This window comes from Ctenopharyngodon idella, chromosome 2 (assembly GCF_019924925.1).
Source record: "Ctenopharyngodon idella isolate HZGC_01 chromosome 2, HZGC01, whole genome shotgun sequence".
Classification (NCBI taxonomy): Eukaryota; Metazoa; Chordata; class Actinopteri; order Cypriniformes; family Xenocyprididae; genus Ctenopharyngodon; species Ctenopharyngodon idella.
The window spans coordinates 35,140,805-35,161,506 of NC_067221.1; the positions used below are offsets into that span (position 1 = coordinate 35,140,805).

Here is a 20,702-nt window from a genome sequence, read left to right on the forward strand (position 1 = left end):
AGGTGGTCATAATGTTATGCCTGATCAGTGTATGGTTATTGGTATGTTTTTGTATTAATGCAGAGAGAGAGAGAGAGAGAGTGAGTTTGTCCTTAGTCTGTGAACTGATGACACCAACTGTGAATCAACATAAAAAACTGCCAAATTTTCCATGTTGTAATCATTATTGATCACAACATGTAATCATTGCTTCAATGAGCTCATTGTTTCTGCTTAAATTAATACATGAAGTTAGCTAACTGCATGATTTGTATTATCTTAGAACTGTACATTTCTGCCATATAGACATTATTTTGACACAGTCACCTCTGATAACAGATTACTCAATTGTACTGTACATGAATTTTCTTTAAAGCTGCTTTGAAACTATATGTATTGTGAAAAGCACTATTGAAATAAATGTGAGTGTGAATGAACTGCAGCTTTGATCTCTGACCTCTGTCTCAATGATTTGAAACATTTCACACTGAGAGTTGCATTGATTGTCTTGTTGTCGAAAAAAATATCGGTCATGCATTGGTGTCTGTGTAACAGTAAAAGTTACATCTGAGTTCATTAGAGATGAGTTTAGTTTGGTTGAATGGTTCATTGGAGAATATTTCAGATAGTGTGTGACAGACGATCTCAGTGTCTCTGTGTGTGTGACGGAGATAAACAGACACATCACTGCTTGTAGTGGAAAGAACATTCATAGCCGTAAACACAGTGTCACATGTGCTCGCCGCTTCTCTCGTTCTATATGTTTGCACTCTCGTGACCTAATTACGGCACTGCTGATGATGGTTATTTTTTTCTCTCTCTCTGTTCCTGTGTTCATGTCTTCTTGTGTATCTGCTATTCCCAGCATGCTTTGGGAGGCTGGTAAACAAAGCCCTGTGGGAGTCGGTCTGCTGCGCTTTATCTGACATCACCAAGGCAACAGAGCCGCTCCCTCCATGAAGCTGACATTTCCGGGAACTATATGAGAGTGTGTACGCGCGAGAGTGTCTTTATGGGTTTAAAGGGTTAGTTCACCCAAAAATGAAAATAATGTCATTTATTACTCACCCTCATGCCGTTCCACAACCGTAAGACCTTCGTTCATCTTCGGAACGCAAATTAAGATATTTTTGTTGAAATCCGATGGCTCAGTGAGGCCTCCATAGCCAGCAACGACATTTCCTCTCTCAAGATCCATTAATGTACTAAAAACATATTTAAATCAGTTCATGTGAGTACAGTGGCTCAATATTAATATTATAAAGCGACGAGAATATTTTGGTGCACCAAAAAAAAACAAAGTAACGACTTATATAGTGATTTCAAAACACTGCTTCAGGAAGCTTTGGAGCGTTATGAATCAGCGTGTCGAATCATGATTCGGATCGCGAGTCAAACCGCCAAACTGCTGAAATCACGTGACTTTGGCGCTCCGAACCGCTGATTCGATACACTGATTCGATACGCTGATTCATAACGCTCCGAAGCTTCCTGAAGCAGTGTTTTGAAATCGTCCATCACTACATAAGTCGTTATTTTGTTTTTTTGGCGCACCAAAAATATTCTCGTCGCTTTATAATATTAATATTGAACCATTGTACTCACATGAACTGATTTAAATAAGTTTTTAGTACATTAATGGATCTTGCGAGAGGAAATGTCATTGCTGGCTATGCAGGCCTCACTGAGCCATCGGATTTCAACAAAAATATCTTAATTTGCGTTCCGAAGATGAACGAAGGTCTTACGGGTGTGGAACGGCATGAGGGTGAGTAATAAATTACATTATTTATTATTAATGACATCATTTTTGGGTGAACTAACCCTTTAACATCAAGGAAATGTTAATACTACATAGTAGGGCTAGGCGATACAGCTATAAAATATATCACGATATAATGTTTCATGTTGTTCAGTATCGATTTTTTTCAACAAAAAAAAAAAAAAGAACAGTAGAAAAAAAAATTTGAATTTAACCCATGCATTTTTAATTAAGGCAAACAACAAATAATTTTAAATCAAAAAATAAAATGTAAACAAATCTTTCTTATATTTTATATGAGAAACTTAGAGCACAATTCTAGATTGAGAATTGAGAAACTTTTTTTGTTTTGTCAAACTAAGATCACAATTCTGAATGACAACTAAACGAAATAACATGTAATTTACTAGAGGTTCTGACAAAATATTAATTGCTACAGTCTATTTTAAAATGTAATTTATTTGAATTCATTATTTTTAAAAAAATCTGTTTGGATGTATGATTCAATGACTCACTATTCCCTACATTACTCCACTAATATAGTCCACTTGAAAGAGTGAATGAAACGAGTGAGTGAATTCAGACACTGAGTGCGCCGGAAGGGCTGCCGATTTCGCATAGTTTGTGCTTGCTGTTTAATAATCATTTGAAATGTAGCAAACTGGCAGCTCCAGAATATTTATGTTAAACTCTGCCATGAAAACTAGCATGTACAAACCTTAATCAAATGATTTAATGATCAATTAAAAAGGAAATTATGCCTGTATGATATTATACTGGACCAGCGAGGTTTGGAAAATGAATGGATGATTGATTCAACTGCGGGCGCTATCTCCTGGCGAGACGCGGGAATTCATTCAGCACACGACTCTCACAGTGCATTATGGGTATTCTCTAGCCGCTGAGCGTGCATCGGTTGTACGCTCATTATTGCAGTGCATTGTGGGATTGAATGAGTGCACTCAACATCGTCCACTATGGTTTCGGACACTACTACAAATGGCTGTCCCCTCAAATAGTGCCCTAATAGGGGGCGATTTCAGACACAGCCAGTGTATTTGAAAGAATCTGTTGAATAAAGATTCAATGTCAAATACATTTTTTTAAGACTCGCTTGTCGCCACCTGGTGGTGAAACAATGTAATCGATAAATGCGTCGTTTTCAGCGCCAAGTTTCTTTCAGAAACTGATTTGCTCAATTTTGATCGATAACATAGACATTAGTGTTTACATCTGAACTATAAACTGGATAAGTAAAATTGTGCTCTGAAAACGATATTGTTCCTCTGTGCCGTTTTCACTATAGTTGTGGTTAGACTCTATTATCTTGAGTTAAAGCATTTTTTAAAACTTAGTGGTTATAGTCAGTGCTTGACATTAACCCTTTTGCTCACCAGCCACTGGCTAGTGGTTTTCCAAAGTTACAAGCCACTCAGCATTTTCACTGGCCACAATTTTGACATTGATACCATGAGGAAAAAAACTGCAATATAGATATTTTTAATATTATCTCATAATTTGGCAGCAGGTAAATTAGGCTGCTGTCACTTTAAGACCTGACACACGGATCCATTATACTGTTACACATTTGTTTTCTTTCTCAACTGTTTACGTTCACTTAAAACATAACTGACTGCGTTTGCGTGAATACTTGCCAAGACCGGCATTTTGACATTATTTTGTGTGCATTTGACTGTTTAGGCGCAATATGCACCGAAAAATAACTCAATTTAGTACTGAGAGGTGACTTTGTGCGCGCACTTTTTTTGCACAAAATCTGCAGGAATGAATGAGTAAAATTATGCGCAATACACACAGTCCCTTGCCGAAATTCAAGCCCTGTAACACCAACAGTATTCATCTGGAGTAAATGAAACGAGTGAGTGAGTGGAGGCGGTGTGTTAACTCACTGTTGGAGAGAGAAAGCGCAGCTGGTATCGTGTATCTATTCTGTGGAAAATGAGTATTGGAAGAGTTTCAGTCAGGCCGAGCACCCACAGAAAAACACCAGATGTTCTCCGTTCATTTTATCCGACGATTGAGATTCGGGAACCTCTCTGATTGGTGGATCTCACATCGGGTCACGGAGGGTTGTAAATACACACAATACGTCGTTATATTTAGCATTACAACATAACAACCTGACACAAAAGCTTGTGCTTTCAGATTTTTTTTTTTGCAGTGATAAATCGCATTTTACGCAATTAACTTCAAAATCATCAGGTATATCAGCGAGAGCAACTAGCGACAATTCTCATGGAAAGAATGTGTTTTAGTTTGGTTCATGTATTTGCAGTCTGTGTTTTTCTTTTCACGAGACATGAGTAACTTTTGTGAAAGAATTCACCAAGCGCACCATCGCATAGAGACAAAGACAGTACACTCAAAAAAATGATTTGCTGGATTTACTTAAAGCAGCATCAAATGGTTCCATGCAACTATTATTGAGTAATTTGTACAAATAACAATTTAGTTGTATGAACAAAAGAAATTCAAGTAAAGCTGACAAAATTTCTTTGAGTAAATACAAATCATTTGAATTTGTCACTTACATAATATTTATATGTGCAGTTTACTTAATGTTATGTTAAATTTATAAAAGTTTATTACGTAAGGTGAACACATTTATTGACTTAATATACCTTATTAAATTAACTATTTGCTCTACAAAATGCACTCAAAAAATTACTCGTTGAACAAACTCAATTTAATTAATAATAATAATAATAATAAGTTTTATTTATATAGCGCCTTTCCAGGGCTCAAGGGCGCTTTACAATGTACAATTTATCAAATTGAGAGCAGGAATTCCATTCTATAAACATGCGTATATGAGTGCTCACACACTAACATAAACTAACAACATTTTTCCTTTTACTGAAAAACACATAAAATAACACTTTAATCCCTAAATTTACTCTCCTAATGCAGTCCCTTGCAAAGCATACTGGAAACTATGGATCCACTGCCCAGTTAGTTATGTCAACATTAATTTGTGCATTTCACTCAGCAGTGTTAAGTAGATTGAACAAACACTTAAGTAAAGCTGACAATACTAATTTTTAGTAGAAACAACTCAGTTAAATTAAGTTCATGAGTTTTTTAAGTAATGTGAACAAGGATGGTTTGAGTGAAACTAACAGTAAAAGTTCTTTTTTTTTTTTTTGGTAGGCTATACTCTTGAAAAACTAACACCAAGTATAATTAAGTATTGAGTAATTAATATGTTAAAATAAATTAAGGGGCATTTGTTACGTATGTGTATGTGGAAATGAATAAATGAAAAAATGATATATATTTGGTTGATAATGTATTTACACTTGCAAGTTTCAAAAAAAAAAAAAAAAAGATGTTGGTGCACAATCAGGCACTGTAACTGTCAAGTAATATCAAGTAATATCATAATGGCCCAAAAAAGTCTAGCTGACATCACTATTTTATTTTGAGAGGCCTAGTCATGTCTTTGTTCTGCTGGTGTTGCGTAATACATTGAAGTGTCATGCTCCACTTGGTATGACATCATGGTGCTAAATCATTTACACTATTACTGCAGCATTGGGGCATTATGGGAAATCATGGATGAACCACTTTCGTCGTCTCAAGGATTAAAACTTCATCTGATCCTCAGTAACAGTATGGATGAGACTGGCTGGTTTCATGATACATGCAACATGTTCCATTAAGTTTCAGAAAGAGAGAGAAGGTTTTGTGAAATTGGATCCTGACTGGTGAAAGAGTTCACATAGTTAATGCTTTCTATTCCAGAGACATACTGTCTAGAGATCTGTGTATGGCACGTTCTTGAGTCTCCGGGCCTTGTGATGTTTGTTTGACACGTCTCGTGACTCTCTGAGATGTGGAATCATTTTTTCCGTCTTCCTACGTGGAGAAGGAGAGAGTGAGAGAGCAAGGAATGAAGGAATGCTATGCGTGATATGCTAGACTAACTTTAGCGTTCTGTCCTGTTAGTTAGTGTCTCCGCTCTGGAAATTCCCATGTCCTCGACACCACAACGAAAGCTCTGAAGAGGGGGATCCAGGCACAGGCAGCAGTAGAAAAGGTCAGGGGCCATGTGTAGCTGATGTCGTCATGGAGAGAACGGAAACAAGGACTGTTTATGAGTGGAGGGCAGTGGTTGACAGCTCAGGAATACTCTGTTCCAGTGTTTCTCTCTCTTCACTTTTCTTTCCTTCTGCACACACACATTTAGTCACAATGACCTTCTAAATCATCAACACCCATGAGGCAGGGTATATACTGTATTGATATCAACATAAAAAGCACACAAATGTCTGTCTCACATTCAAGCTTTTTTTTCACGCCATAATCATTTAAAAATATATTTAAATGATTATAAAAAAAAACACACACTTTATATATGTGTAGTTTCTGTCGTTCTAGTGGCATGAATGCCATTGCTTGAGTTAATTCAATTCAATTCCATTTGATACCTGTAATGGTGCAGAAATTACACATTTCACCTTTGAGGTTGGATAGGAGAAATTATTATTTTTTAAACTATAGTTTCTGCCAAAATATAATTAGGCCATATTTATTTCTACTATAAAATCTAAATATGTTAATATTGTATTCTGGATTGTTATTGCTATTGTTAAGTATTAAAAATAATTTAGTGTAATTGAAACAAAGCTGAAATAAAATATAAATATTAAACAAGAATTAAAAATGCTGCCTTGGCAATTAACTGAAATAAGTTTAATTTGAAGTAATAAAAGTACTAAAGCTAAAACTGGAGAAAAAAAAAAAAGTTATATAAGTTATATTTGTGTGTGTGTATATATATATATATATATATATATATACAAACCCGATTCCAAAAAAAGTTGGGACACTGTACAAATTGTGCATAAAAAAGGAATGCAATGATGTGGAAGTTTCAAATTTCAATATTTTATTCAGAATACAACATAGATGACATATCAGATGTTTAAACTGATAAAATGTATCATTTTAAGGGAAAAATAAGTTGATTTTAAATTTCATGGCATCAACACATCTCAAAAAAGTTGGGACAAGGCCGTGTTTACCACTGTGTGGCATCCCCTCTTCTTTTTATAACAGTCTGCAAACGTCTGGGGACTGAGGAGACAAGTTTCTCAAGTTTAGGAATAGGAATGTTGTCCCATTCTTGTCTAATACAGGCTTCTAGTTGCTCAACTGTCTTAGGTCTTCTTTGTCGCATCTTCCTCGTTATGATGCGCCAAATGTTTTCTATGGGTGAAAGATCTGGACTGCAGGCTGGCCATTTCAGTACCCGGATCCTTCTTCTACACAGCCATGATGTTGTAATTGATGCAATATGTGGTCTGGCATTGTCATGTTGGAAAATGCAAGGACTCCCTGAAAGAGACAACGTCTGGATGGGAGCATATGTTGTTCTAGAACTTGGATATACCTTTCAGCATTGATGGTGCCTTTCCAGATGTGTAAGCTGCCCATGCCACACGCACTCATGCAACCCCATACCATCAGAGATGCAGGCTTCTGAACTGAGCGCTGATAACAACTTGGGTTGTCCTTGTCCTCTTTAGTCCGTATGACATGGTGTCCCAGTTTTCCAAAAAGAGCTTCAAATTTTGATTCGTCTGACCACAGGACAGTTTTCCACTTTGCCACAGTCCATTTTAAATGAGCCTTGGCCCAGAGAAAACGCCTGCGCTTCTGGATCATATGGCTTCTTTTTTGACCTATAGAGTTTTAGCCGGCAACGGCGAATGGCACGGTGGATTGTGTTCACCGACAATGTTTTCTGGAAGTATTCCTGAGCCCATGTTGTGATTTCCATTACAGTAGCATTCCTGTATGTGATGCAGTGCCGTCTAAGGGCCCGAAGATCACGGGCATCCAGTATGGTTTTCCGGCCTTGACCCTTACGCACAGAGATTGTTCCAGATTCTCTGAATCTTTGGATGACATTATGCACTGTAGATGATGATAACTTCAAACTCTTTGCAATTTTTCTCTGAGAAACTCCTTTCTGATATTGCTCCACTATTTTTCGCCGCAGCATTGGGGGAATTGGTGATCCTCTGCCCATCTTGACTTCTGAGAGACACTGCCACTCTGAGAGGCTCTTTTTATACCCAATCATGTGGCTAATTGACCTAATAAGTTGCAAATTGGTCCTCCAGCTCTTCCTTATATGTACATTTAACTTTTCCGGCCTCTTATTGCTACCTGTCCCAACTTTTTTGGAATGTGTAGCTCTCATGAAATCCAAAATGAGCCAATATTTGGCATGACATTTCAAAATGTCTCACTTTCAACATTTGATGTTATCTATATTCTATTGTGAATAAAATATAAGTTTATGAGATTTGTAAATTATTGCATTCCTTTCTTATTCACAATTTGTACAGTGTCCCAACTTTTTTGGAATCGGGTTTGTGTGTGTATATAATATATAACTAATAATAATGACAAAAGCAGAAACTCTGTTATAATAAATACTATATTATTAAATTGAAAACTGAAATTATAAAAATAAAAAACAAATTAAAAATATTAATAAATACTATAGTAGTATATAAATAATATTCAACTTCCTTTTTTGCATTAAGAGCTTTTAGAATCTCGGTCAGGTTGTTTAATTTATTTACGTTTACAATGAATATCTATAATAACAATAGTATGTTAACAGAAATTAAGGGTTATTTTACTAAAGTGGACTTGTTGGATTTTGATACGCTCAAAAAAAAAACATTGTTTTTTTTTCCCACTGGCACAAACTGGCAGACTTGCACAGAATGGTTTTGTAATGAGATCTGGGAGAAGAGTGGCAGCATGAGCGAGATAAATGCTCTATAAAGAGCTATAAATCGAATTTGAGACACTATGGTTTAAACGTATCGTTAGGTGCCTCCAGGGAAACGCCTTTTGTCCTGCTGAGACGATGGCATGCAAGGCAAGCTTCCAGATAACACTGAAAGTGCAACAACTTTCCTGTGAAAAATGACTCCATGACTTTATCTTTACATTCAGTGTTAAGTGAGAAGAGAGAAGTGTTGACTACAGACTGAGAAAATGCCTTTGATTAAACACCCTCTGTAAGATTGCTCGTTAAGCACACTTTAATTAGACTAACGAAGAAGGCGATAATTAAAGTTGCTCTCGCCTCAGGAGCCGAGACGTCCAACCCCTGTGCCACAACAGGAAGTCACAACATGTGACTTCCTGTCATTCACACCTCTGGTTAGATTGGTGAATTTGAATCATCTGACGACTTTTTATCCAAAAAGTCTCATGGGTGGCACATTTTAATATTAGAATGTTTCGTTTATGAGAAAGTTCAAGTATATCACTTTCATGGTGCTTTATGACTTCTTGGCCCCGTTCTAAGATAACTTAAGGTCGTTGTTCGCACAGGACACGCGTCTTTTGCTTTTTTGCTTTGCAGTGCCTTGCTTTTAAAACATTTAAAATGTCTCGCTTTCTGTTCCATTCTGTTGTGCTCGATCTAACTGTTTTTGAACGCAAGAATACAGTAATGCAGATGCTTCATCTTTTGTGTGAAGTACAATAAATGTCATAAAACTCATCAGTAAAGTTTTGGTCATCATTCAGATGGGGTCCGGTACAACAGGCTTGTACTAATAATGGATAAATACAAGATGACAACATAAGTTATACCGTAATTAAACTAAACTATACCTGTTCTATCTCCTTGCAGCATATATTCTCTGGCTCTGTAGGCGTTATTGTCAGAATCCGGTTCGGACTGAACACTGTTACTGAGAGTTTCTGACATTATTAGTGCGTCCTGACTCCTGACACTGGAGAATGAGCTCTTGAAGCTCTGCCCTCTTAAACCAGGAGCAGCAGCTTATTTACATTTAAAGGGACACACACTAAAATGGTGCATTTTTGCTCACCCCCAAAAAGTGGCAATTTTAGTTTTAGCTCAAAATACCCCACAGATAATTTTTATAAAAGTTCACATGCACACTCTGGGGACATCAGAGACTTATTTTAAATCTTGTAAAAAGGGGCATAATAATAGGTGCCCTTTAAGAGATAACATAAATATACAATAATAGAACTTTCAAACTGTTTTTCACTTGCCAGACTCTCTCTTTCTCTCTGTTTCAGGTTGTGGAAACAGTGCTCTGAGCTATGATATGTACCAGGCTGGCTACACCTCCATCACTAACGTGGATTACTCTAGCGTTTGTGTGGAGAGCATGGCGGAGAGACACAAGGACTGCACTCAGCTCAGTTGGTTGTGCATGGACGCCCGTCGACTGGCCTTCCCTGATGGTGTGTTTGATGTGGTTTTGGAGAAGGGAACTCTGGACGCCATGCTGGTGGAGGAGACCGACCCATGGAAGGTCTCTGAGAAGGCGGCACAACTGCTGCACCAGGTTCTCTTGGAGGTGAGGACTTTCAACTTTGAGGGCCTTCAGCTGCCTGAATTCTGGAGACTATTGGTTTCTAGATATATAAAGGTGAAGAATGTAATTTCTTCATTGCTAGTGGCACGAAACAGAAATGTTCCGCCAAGCAGGAGGTTCTGCCCCAAACTTACACCATCGGATAAGCCAAAAGTTCCTGTTCTGTTCAAACAAAAAAGTGTGAGCATAATTTTAGATTTACATGCTTTATCTTTAACATAAGTTTGCTTATGTTTAACATCCCTTACAGCCCTCTAAACTGATGTTCTGGTAGAGACTAGACAGAACTATTTTCTTACTCTTCCCTTTTGAAACCTGGTTATTTGACTTCCCTTTAGAGATATAAGAGAATATTTATGAATAACTTCAGCAGTTTCTGTATGCAATGTGCTTGTCAGTTTCATCTCGCAGCACTTGATTCCAAAGGCAGTGTAAGGAGGAGACAAAAAATATAGAAAAGCAAATGAGGGAACTGTAACTCTCAATTGTGATCACCTTTAGTAAAGAAAGGGTCATATTCAAGTGAAAAGAGCCAGTTTGAGGTCTGCTACTCAATGGCCACATACACACTGCAGCTAAATTCGGTTGTCAGTTCACCTCTTAGTGCTTAATCGTGTTCTGTACACACACACAGTTCAGTAAAATACGGGAGTGACAACCGCATTCTACAACCGAAATAACTCCCGAAAAATACAGGTAGTGACAACCGCATTTACAGAAATTCTATGCAGTGTGTATGGAACCGAACTGAACAACTAGTTGTTAATGACGTTTTTTAACGTTCATCGGAGATGTGTCTCCCTTCTGTATGCACGGTGAATCACATGGAAAGCACGAGCCTTGACTCATTGGAGTTGCCAGATCTTGATAGTAAAATCAGCAAACAAAAATAAGCCCATATTAAACCGAAAAATAAGACCAAAATATCACGATTCATGTCTGCTCACTTTAATAACTTCATAAACCCGTTCGCTTTATGAGACGAGCTTAAACAAAAACGCTTATAATGAGTGACCATGGCAACAAGAGCGTGCTCTGTGTGAAACATTCTGTACAAGCATAAACAAAACACGACGCCTCCGTCGACTGTGTTTAGTTAAATTGCTGAAAATAACAAGTGTTTTGTCACTGTATTGGTCACGATAACGGATACCAAAGACGAGAGACGCCAGAACGTCTCTATGGTTTCCAAGCTGTCAATCGTTGCATTTTCGAGAGTGAGTCGTGTTCCGTAATTTACACACATGTAATGATAATTTAGGGGATTCACTCCTGCATTTAAATGTGTTTGTCACTCCTGAAACTTACAGTGTGTACTTGGCCAATGGGACTATTTGAAGGGAACAGATTTGAGTCAGGTTTTGATATTTCCCCCAAAAATGAAAATTCTGTCATCATTTACTCATCCTCAAGTTGTTCCAAACCTGCATGAGTTTCTTTCTTCTGTTGAACAAGAAAATATTTTAAAGAATGTTGGTAGTCAAAATATCTAGCTTCTGCCAGACCACCTTCCGTGTTCAACTTATGAAAAAAGCATAACTGGCGTAACGTTAGTTACGCTTTTTTCGTAATTTGAATATGGAAGGGTGGGACGTAGCATAAGCATTTTGAACTGCAAGAGGCATTACACTTTCTTCGTAAGTTGAAGTTGGTGATCTGGCCGAAGCTAGATATTTTAGATATTTTATTTTAGAACTTGTTAAATATGTATATTTTTCTTCCACAAATGCATTGCTTCGCTTCAGAAGGTCTTTATTAACCCCCCGGAGCCTTGTGGAGTACGTTTATGATGGATGGATGCACTTTCTTGAGCTTCAAACTCGTTGGTCCCGTTCACTGCCATTATAAAGCTTGGATGCATCAGGATATTTATTAATATAACTCCGATTGTGTTAATCAGAAAGAAGAAAGTCATATACACCTAGGATGGCTTGAGGGTGAGTAAAGCTTGGGGTAATTTTCATTTTAAAGTGAACTAATCCTTATGCGTCCTAATGCGTCCTTGCTGAATAAAAGTGTTAATTTCTTTCCAAAAAAAAAGAAAAGAAAAAAAAATTACTAACCCCAAACTTTTGAATGCTACTGTACTCATCTTTGCATCTTTGTTGCAGTCCATACATTTTTAAACCCTATTTTAAGCTAAAGAAGCTAGAAAATGAAAAAAAAAAAAAAAAAAAAAAAAGAAGATTTAATGTTTTATGTGTTTTGGCATTTTATAGAGCTTGGCAAACAGTTTTAGAGATTTCTGTCTTTTCTTATTTAAGTAGATAGGAGCTGTACCTGCAAATAGCCCATGAAAATTACAAAGATGACCACAAAGTGGACTGACTTTGAGCAGGACTTTGATGATTCTAATCAGTCTACATTTGGCAGCTCAGGAGAAGCATTTCACATATGCTGTATGAGTCAATTTTTCCCTCTTGGGTAGAGATTAATTCTAAATTTGAAGAACTTCCACATCTGTCACATCCCTTAATGAAGATTGGAGGAAAATCACAGTACAGATGACATGCTGACTCATGTTTAGTCACATAAGGGGCCACAGATGTCAAGTGTTTTTCCTTTTTATCCTTAAATGAGTGATTCAAACCTTGTGTTATTAAACTCACAGGGGCTGAGTGCTATCGCTCAGTCCCACAAAGCACTACTACAAGAATTATTCATCAGATGTCACACTGAGGGCCACACAGCACAGGAACAGCCCTGTGTTTTTTGTGTGTGTTAAAGGTCTACTAATAGATGTTTTGACTCTTAAAACTCGTAGGATATATTTCCGTACAATCTAACCTTTCATCACAGCAGAAATCACAGAGCCATTTATATTTAATCTCTTTCTCTCGTGTTAATAGTGTAACAGTCAGTTCAGTTTCCTCCCTTCATAGTTTATTCATCAGTATGTCAGAGCAGCACAGATTAGCCTGGCAGTCTGCTCTGTGTGTGTGTGTGTGTGTGTGTGTGTGTGTGTGTGTGTGTGTGTGTGTTCTCGACATTTTCAGGATCACATTATGTCTTTCACATTCCAGAGGCATGAATTTACATGATGACCACAACATTTAAAAATATACAGTCTCATGTTGTTGTTTTTTACACTTATCTAGCCTCAAGAAAGAAAGAGGAAGGTTATGAGCTAGGGAAACAATCATACTTGGCTCCGTTTTCTCCTTAGCAAAGCCAGTTAAGCTGTTTTATGTTGCCGGTTATGGAGGAACAAGGTCATCTCTTCCGCTATTCTAGTGTTTGTGGTAATTTGCAGCTTTAGGTATTAAATCAGAGAGGATAGAGGAGTCCAGATGTTGAAAGGAAAAGAAGTTACATATTCTGTCATGTTTTCAAACAACTTGATAATCCGATTGTTCCAGACACTCTCCAATCATTTATGTGTGTGTTTAGGTGTGCCTCTGCACATTAAAGGGTTAGTTCACCCAAAAATGAAAATTCTATCATTAATTACTCTCCCTCATGTCGTTCCACATCCGTAAGACCTTCGTTCATCTTCGGAACACAAATTAAGATATTTTTGATGAAATCTGATGGCTCAGTGAGGCGTCTATTGCCAGCGAGTTAATTTACACTTTCAGTTTAAAACAGTTCATGTGAGTACAGTGGTTCTACCTTAATATTATAAAGTGACGAGAATACTTTTTGTGCGCCAAAAAAACAAAAGAACTACTTTATTCAACAATATCTAGTGATGGGCGATTTCAAAACACTGCTTTGAATCTTTTGTTTCGAATCAGTGGTTTGGATCGCGAGTCAAACTGCCAAACTGCTGAAATCATGTGACTTTGGTGCTCCGAACCGCTGAATTTCATCAAAAATATCTTAATTTGTGTTCCGAAGATGAACAAAGGTTTTACAGGTGTGGAACGACATGAGGGTGAGTAATAAGTGACATTATTTTAATTTTTGGGTGAACTAACCCTTTAAGCTGGGAAAGGAGAAAGTAATTAATAACATTAAAAACTTTACTTTTAACAATGTCATTATTAACAGATTACTGATAGAGCAAAATAATATATTTGGACATTTTCAAACTCTATTAAGGCTCCACTTCAGCTTCATGCACAAGATTAAAACTAAATTAAAACCTAAACGCTGAGCTGAGTCTTGCAATTGTGTTTTTGTCTGGCCAATATTAGTTATTGATCAAAGTTTCAAGTGTATTAAATCCACTGACAGGTGAAGAATATAAAGTCTGATATCACTACTTATGATTTGTGCTCATGATAAAAGTTCAAATGAGAATGAAAAAGAAAGCAGTTTGAGCTAGCTATGGTTTTACAGCAGGAAGATCCATAAACTAGAGATCTTCCATCACCACTGTGTCCATGAACATGCTGATATATGTAATACATATATCACATAATAAATATAAATTTAATAAATAAATAAATAATTTTATATTATATACAATTTAATATATTATACATTAATGTTTTAAATTCTGTATAATTTAGAAATTGTATTTTAAATGTATATAATACATTTTTGTTACTTTAATATTGTATTGTGTGTATATGTATATGTGTGTGTGTGTGTGTATATATATATATATGTGTGTGTGTATATATATATATATATATATATATAATATTTAATTTATATTTTAAATTGTATATAATAGATTATAATTTTATATATTCTGCACTGAAAAAAAATGCATTTGAAACAATTTTAAATTTCACAAATGATTACAAAGAAGTGACAAGTAACTCATTGAATTAAACGTGATATTTTGAAGTAGAACGACTGAAGTTGTATTTTCCTGTAAAATATACTCCAATAATCTTTTTGTTTACAACTAAAACCAATAGTAAAAACTTGAATGCAAAAACTTGCATTTGATATATTTGAAGATCATTTAACGAATATTTGGTACAATGTTAATACTGTCCTGATGGCATACAAACACACGAACACACACACACACACACACACACACACACACACACAGACACATATTCTTAATCTGGCGAATTAAAACACTCTTAAACACTTGAAAACATTAAAACATCATCTCTGTCTCTCTCACACACACATGTAGGTGTGAAATTTATTTTTCAGCCTGATACGCTCCATGAATCACCCACATCCGTTTCCATAGAAACGCTGTCCGCACACACAGGGCTCCCTCCTCAAACACACACAGAGATTGCTTCGGTGAGTGTCACACTTGTCTGTGGTGAAAAAAGTGAGAGCTTTGTCTGATATTGTGTAGATTCACTCTGCTGACCCTTACAGAGTACAAACAAGTCTTCAGTCTGTCTTTCTTACATGTTGACCTAGCTATCTGAATGAGGACTTACCATAGACTTATTTGTTTTATATAAAGCTAATTATATTTACTACAGACTAACCCACACCATATCATTTTGTATTTTTACCAACAATCATATAGACAAACCAGAAAGCCTTTACATGACCACCAGACCTTGTGTGAACTAAAGGAGTGTGTAAAGTTGTCTCGTGACTGGAATCTAGTCTTGCACTTTCTGTTGTTCTGGCACATGCGTTAACACGTTTACATTCGTATCTATAGAAAGTATGGACGTATAGAAAGTTTGAAATGTAATATATAAAATGGCAATGTATTTCTTTATGTAAATTTACATTTCCCGTCATGTACAATGTTGGGTGAAAAGTGAAAATTCAAATTTAATAATTTACTTTTGTGTTCGCCATTTTTACATTAGTATTTCATGTACAGTGCACAGCATAAATGAGTACACCCCCTCTGAACAAATACAAAAGATATATTTTCTTTATGATCACTAATACAATTCATGGAAAGATGGCAAAACTAAAATGTATTAAACATATACATAATAAAAACTGAGAAATATATGTCATTTAATAGCCATAAAATAAGTAAATTTGCCAATTTTGTTTAAATTAAGGATTGCAGAAATGAGTACACCCTAGATTTAACTCAACATATGTATAATATTCTAGTACTTAATATGCCCTCCATAATTTTGAATATACTGCTCTGACCCTTCTTGACACAGAGTGTACAAGTTCATGACAAATTGTCACATCTGTCCTGTTTAACTCCTGGATGATGAGCTCCTTAAATGCCCTGATCTTTAATGGGGAGTGTTGCTCAACTCTTCTCTACAGAATCCCCCACAGGTACTCAAGAGTGTTAAGATTGAGTGCAATACATGTCCACAGAAGGTTTTTCACCTTGGGAGAATGCATATCCTCATTGTCATGTTGAAAAAATGCCCAACAATACAGGGAATGAGGAAAGGGTAACGTCATCTGTTTCAAGTTTGTGTATTAAATTACACAGTGGTGTGGGAATTCATGACAGCAATGATAAAGCACAACTCCCTCACACCTTCAGCACTCATACATCCCTATATAAAAGCTTTACTACCACTGAACTTTACTGTGGGAACCAGGCACTTCTCACTGTACTCCTCCTCTAGCAACACCATAACATTTTGGATGCTGTTAGATCCAAAATGATTGATTTGGTCTCATGAGACCAGAGTATTGATTCCCAGAATCTATATTTTGTAAATACGGGCTTTGGAAATGGCTAACTGACTTTATTGTGCTTTGGCTGCAGTAGGTAGTTCCAATGAGAACAACAACCATGCATGTCATTTCTGCAGGCTGCATCTTACTTTGTGAGATAAACAGTCACTCTTTTCATAGCTTTTGCTGGCTCTGAGACACCTCCTTGGTATTTCTCCTGCTCTTTGTCAAGCAAAAAAATCCCTCATCACTAAATGAAAGCTTAAAATGAAGGCCTGATTATTTCAGGGTCCTTGTCACAAGTCCATTGTTTTTGAATTTCTGTGTTACTTTTGCTATATTTTCACACTTAAAACACTGATTTGGTAATCCTCTTGTACCACCGTCCTTTTTTGTGCTAAGAAATAAGTCTCCTGACAGTTCTCTCCCAAGTGGTTCCATTGTTGTCAGCATGAAATCTGAGAATGATTCAGTGGGCTATATAACACTTTTAATTGTCAAGAAATTACTTCTCTTTAAATGTTTTGGTTCAACATATTTACCTGTTGGTCAAACATTGCCTTAAACTTACACCAGAAATTGTTTATTTCATTTTATTTGGTAACTGTTAGGAGGGTGTACGCATTTTTGCTACACAACATTTTATCACCTTGATAAGAAAATGTTATTTTCCTGATTAATTTTGACATGCTGCTTTGACTTGCTGGAACATTATATCTCTAAAGAACCCTAACATGTCTTCTAAGTAATTGAGTAATTGCTGACTTTCAGAAGTTTCAGAGGGGGTGTACTCATTTATGCTGTGCACTGTAAACAATAATTATTAAAGCAATGACAATTATTAACACTAAATGTTATGATTTATTGCTGTATTGGTCGGCTGAAGTTGGTTCTCGTTGGCTTTTTTTCGGCCGATTCGACATGTTGAACAGGCGTTGGAGCTCTTTGGTCAGTCGGGCCATCTGATCATTTGATAGGCTGTTCAGCTACTGCCACCTGCTGGTATGGAAAGGCATTTCATCTTACGCAGGCGCAGAATGGACGTGCTACTTGGCCATCGGGTGTCGAGCATCGGTTTGGTGTGTCAGGGCAACTTTGGACCCAGACGCTGCCGACATGAGCCAACCCCGCAGTCTGCTTTCGTCGCCACTAGTTTGTCGGCGATGGCTTGGTGTGTTCCGGGCTTTAAAGACGGGCTATAGGGTTGTTAATTGATAGTATTTGCTTCTGTTTAAGCCATTAGACCACATTAAATCATGTATAACAGTGGAATTCGTGGTAAAAAAAAAAACTACATTACCCATGATGCTGTACATAAAATTCCACCAAAGTTTTTATTGTTGTGATTCACCTCTTAGTTGGTTCACTTGGGTCATGGTTTATAACTCTTCAACTAAGACTTTTTTTGAAATCCCTATGGGAGAAATTAATGGAAAAACTTCCGGAACCAATGCCACTGAAAAGGTGGGCGGGCACTAATGCACTCTATAGACTAGACTAGACTAGACTAGACTAGAACAGAAGAGCCTTACAATTAAGTAAAGATATTATAACTTTCTTTGAAAGGATACAAACACAGACTAGTAACTTTAATGTATACACACCATTAGTTTTCCCTGTGACTTACATGAGACGCACTCAGAGGTCAGGAGTAGTCCAGAAGTTTAGTGTTATCTTGAAGAAAGTCTAAGAAACATCTGACTGATCGTAAAAACCTTCTCACTGAGGGCTCAACCTTTATATATGAAAGTGGAGAAGGATGCCCACACACACTCAGAGTCTCTTACCGTTCTTTTGTTCTTGTCTTTGGTCTTAGCTAATACCTAAAGCTTCCTAATTACCATGCCTAGGGCCCGGTTACATAATACTTGAACAGAGAGAGAGAGAGAGAGAGAGAGAGAGAGAGATGGAAGCAGCTGAGGAGGGAGGCTGCGGATTGGATGGTAATATTGCACATCAACTCTCATTTTCTGTCTGCTCATTTTCTTCATTTTCCTTCTCCTTTCTTTGCCCTCCGGCTCTTACGCTCACTCAGAAAAAGGAAACGAGAGAAAGAGTAAGAAGCCAGGATTTAGAGGATGAGTGTCTTATCAGATTTCATCACTTTTAAGGACTGTTGTCCTGCAGTCAGTTGATTATACGTTTCAATCAAATGAATTACATAATATGCCGATAATTGTAGTTAATTGCAAATGTCAATATTAAAAGAAAAAAAATGCAATATTTGCAGAAAAAAAAGTCCCAAAATAGATTTTTAAAAAATGATGAAGGTGGATGAAAATGTTAAATAGACATCATAAATGTGCCTTTAAAGAAAATATATTTTTACTTTACTTCTATATCAATTAACTGTTGATTCATTGGTTTAATCAGTTTTAAAAATAAAATTTTTAATGTTTTTTTTAAAGCATGCAGATAGATATTGTGTATTGAATAGAAAAAGAAAAAGAAAAGAGATTTCTATGCTGCTGTCCGTGTGGGTGAGCTGGTTTAGCTGTCAGCTCATCAAAGTCTTGATAGCTCCCTTGTTAGTATCCTACATACACAGCAGTGTACTAACTGGAGACAGAGTTATGTAATACTGCAGTCATGATTTCTTAGACTCAGACAGTCAGATTTGTGCTCATATCAATCAGACATTGCAAAATGAAATTTGGGATGCGATAGTCTCTGTGTGTGGGATAAAGTGTGAGGCATGAGACACATGGAGTGTGAGGTGTTGTTTGAGGGTGCGGTAAACAGTGTATGTCATCTCAGAGTTGTCTTTTGAGTGTCTGCGTGTTTTCCGGAACAGGGTTGTACACCCTTCAGAACTGAATTGAGAATGTCTTTTAAATTCCAACTTGATTCTCTAATTTGGATTGAATTTGATGTCTGCAAATAGGATGTGAATTTGCTTTTTGAATTCAAGGTAGTAGAATTAAATCTATTAAAATTCAAAGAAACTCATATAACATTGTTTGTTGACAAATTTTGAACGATGACTTGACGACAGCCTTGTTTGAAAGTTTAGAAAAAGTATAAAAAGCCCTGAAGTTTGGCAGTTTATGGTGGTTCACTCCTATTAGTTATGAATGGGAGAAACTGCAATGCGCAATATGGCGGAATACGTCCCGCCTTCTAAGTAAAAGAGCCAATCGCTGATTGGTAAAGTCATTGTGTCACTATAGCTGCCGTTAGAGGCTCTGGTTCCCATATAAACCCGAGACTCACGCATAGGACTGCACATGCGCATTGGCTCGTCTAGCCTGAAAAATAAGCTTTTTTAATGCTATTTTAGCATAAGAAACAACATTTAGGGGATGGTTCATGTCAGATTTTGTTGCTGATTTGAAATATGTAATTTAATTGGGAGTTCGCCAAGCAGTTCAAATAGATAGGACTTAGTCTTGGATACCCGAAATAGCTGCCCGGAGGCATTGCAAATATGGCCGCCGAGTGTGCAGACTTTCCTTGAAAGGGACTTTGCTTGCATGCTTGTACTGTACATTTTACCAGCGACTATTTTGAGAAGTCGCAATACGATACTGGCTTTTCCCAAAAACTTTTGCTCAAAGATCAGGAATCAACTGTTCTGGAATCAGCAAGGACCCCGCAAACTCTAAGTAACATATTTCATTTTTAAACCGGTAATCACCGTTAAATTAATAATGAATAATCCTAGTATTTTTACTTCAAAGAACGCTCTCTTTATAATGGCTGAAGCTTTCGATCACGCAGCGCGAGTTTATCCGAACACTTGCCAAAACTCCTGTTAAAGTGACATTCTTACACTACACAATGAATCTCTTACTGTATTTAAATCGTGTTCGCATGGTTAGTTACAGTGAAAGCATTTCATGAGAGTGCAGAAAATGTGTTGCAATGACGAGGTCACTGCATTCACCTGATCAACAGACTGTCATCTGCTCAATGCTCATCACTGCAACCTTCCATGTGATAGGAATAGATCTTAATATAATGCAATAATCAACACTTTTTACGATTTGTTAATTTCGACAGCTGTAATAGTAAAAATGTGGTAAAAGTATTTGAAAGGACTCCACATGTAATACTTAGGCTTA

At 36.8% G+C, this 20,702-nt stretch overlaps 1 protein-coding gene across 3 annotated transcripts in view; it reads left to right on the forward strand.

The window, feature by feature from the left end:
- ece2a (endothelin converting enzyme 2a) overlaps positions 1-20,702 on the forward strand; it is a 96,566-nt gene that overhangs the window by 26,484 nt on the left and 49,380 nt on the right. For all 3 annotated transcript variants that reach the window (XM_051915818.1, XM_051915808.1, XM_051915828.1), the window contains exon 3: positions 9,851-10,134. In XM_051915818.1, the coding sequence (XP_051771778.1) occupies positions 9,851-10,134 (284 nt within the window). The remainder of the gene's footprint in view (positions 1-9,850; positions 10,135-20,702) is intronic.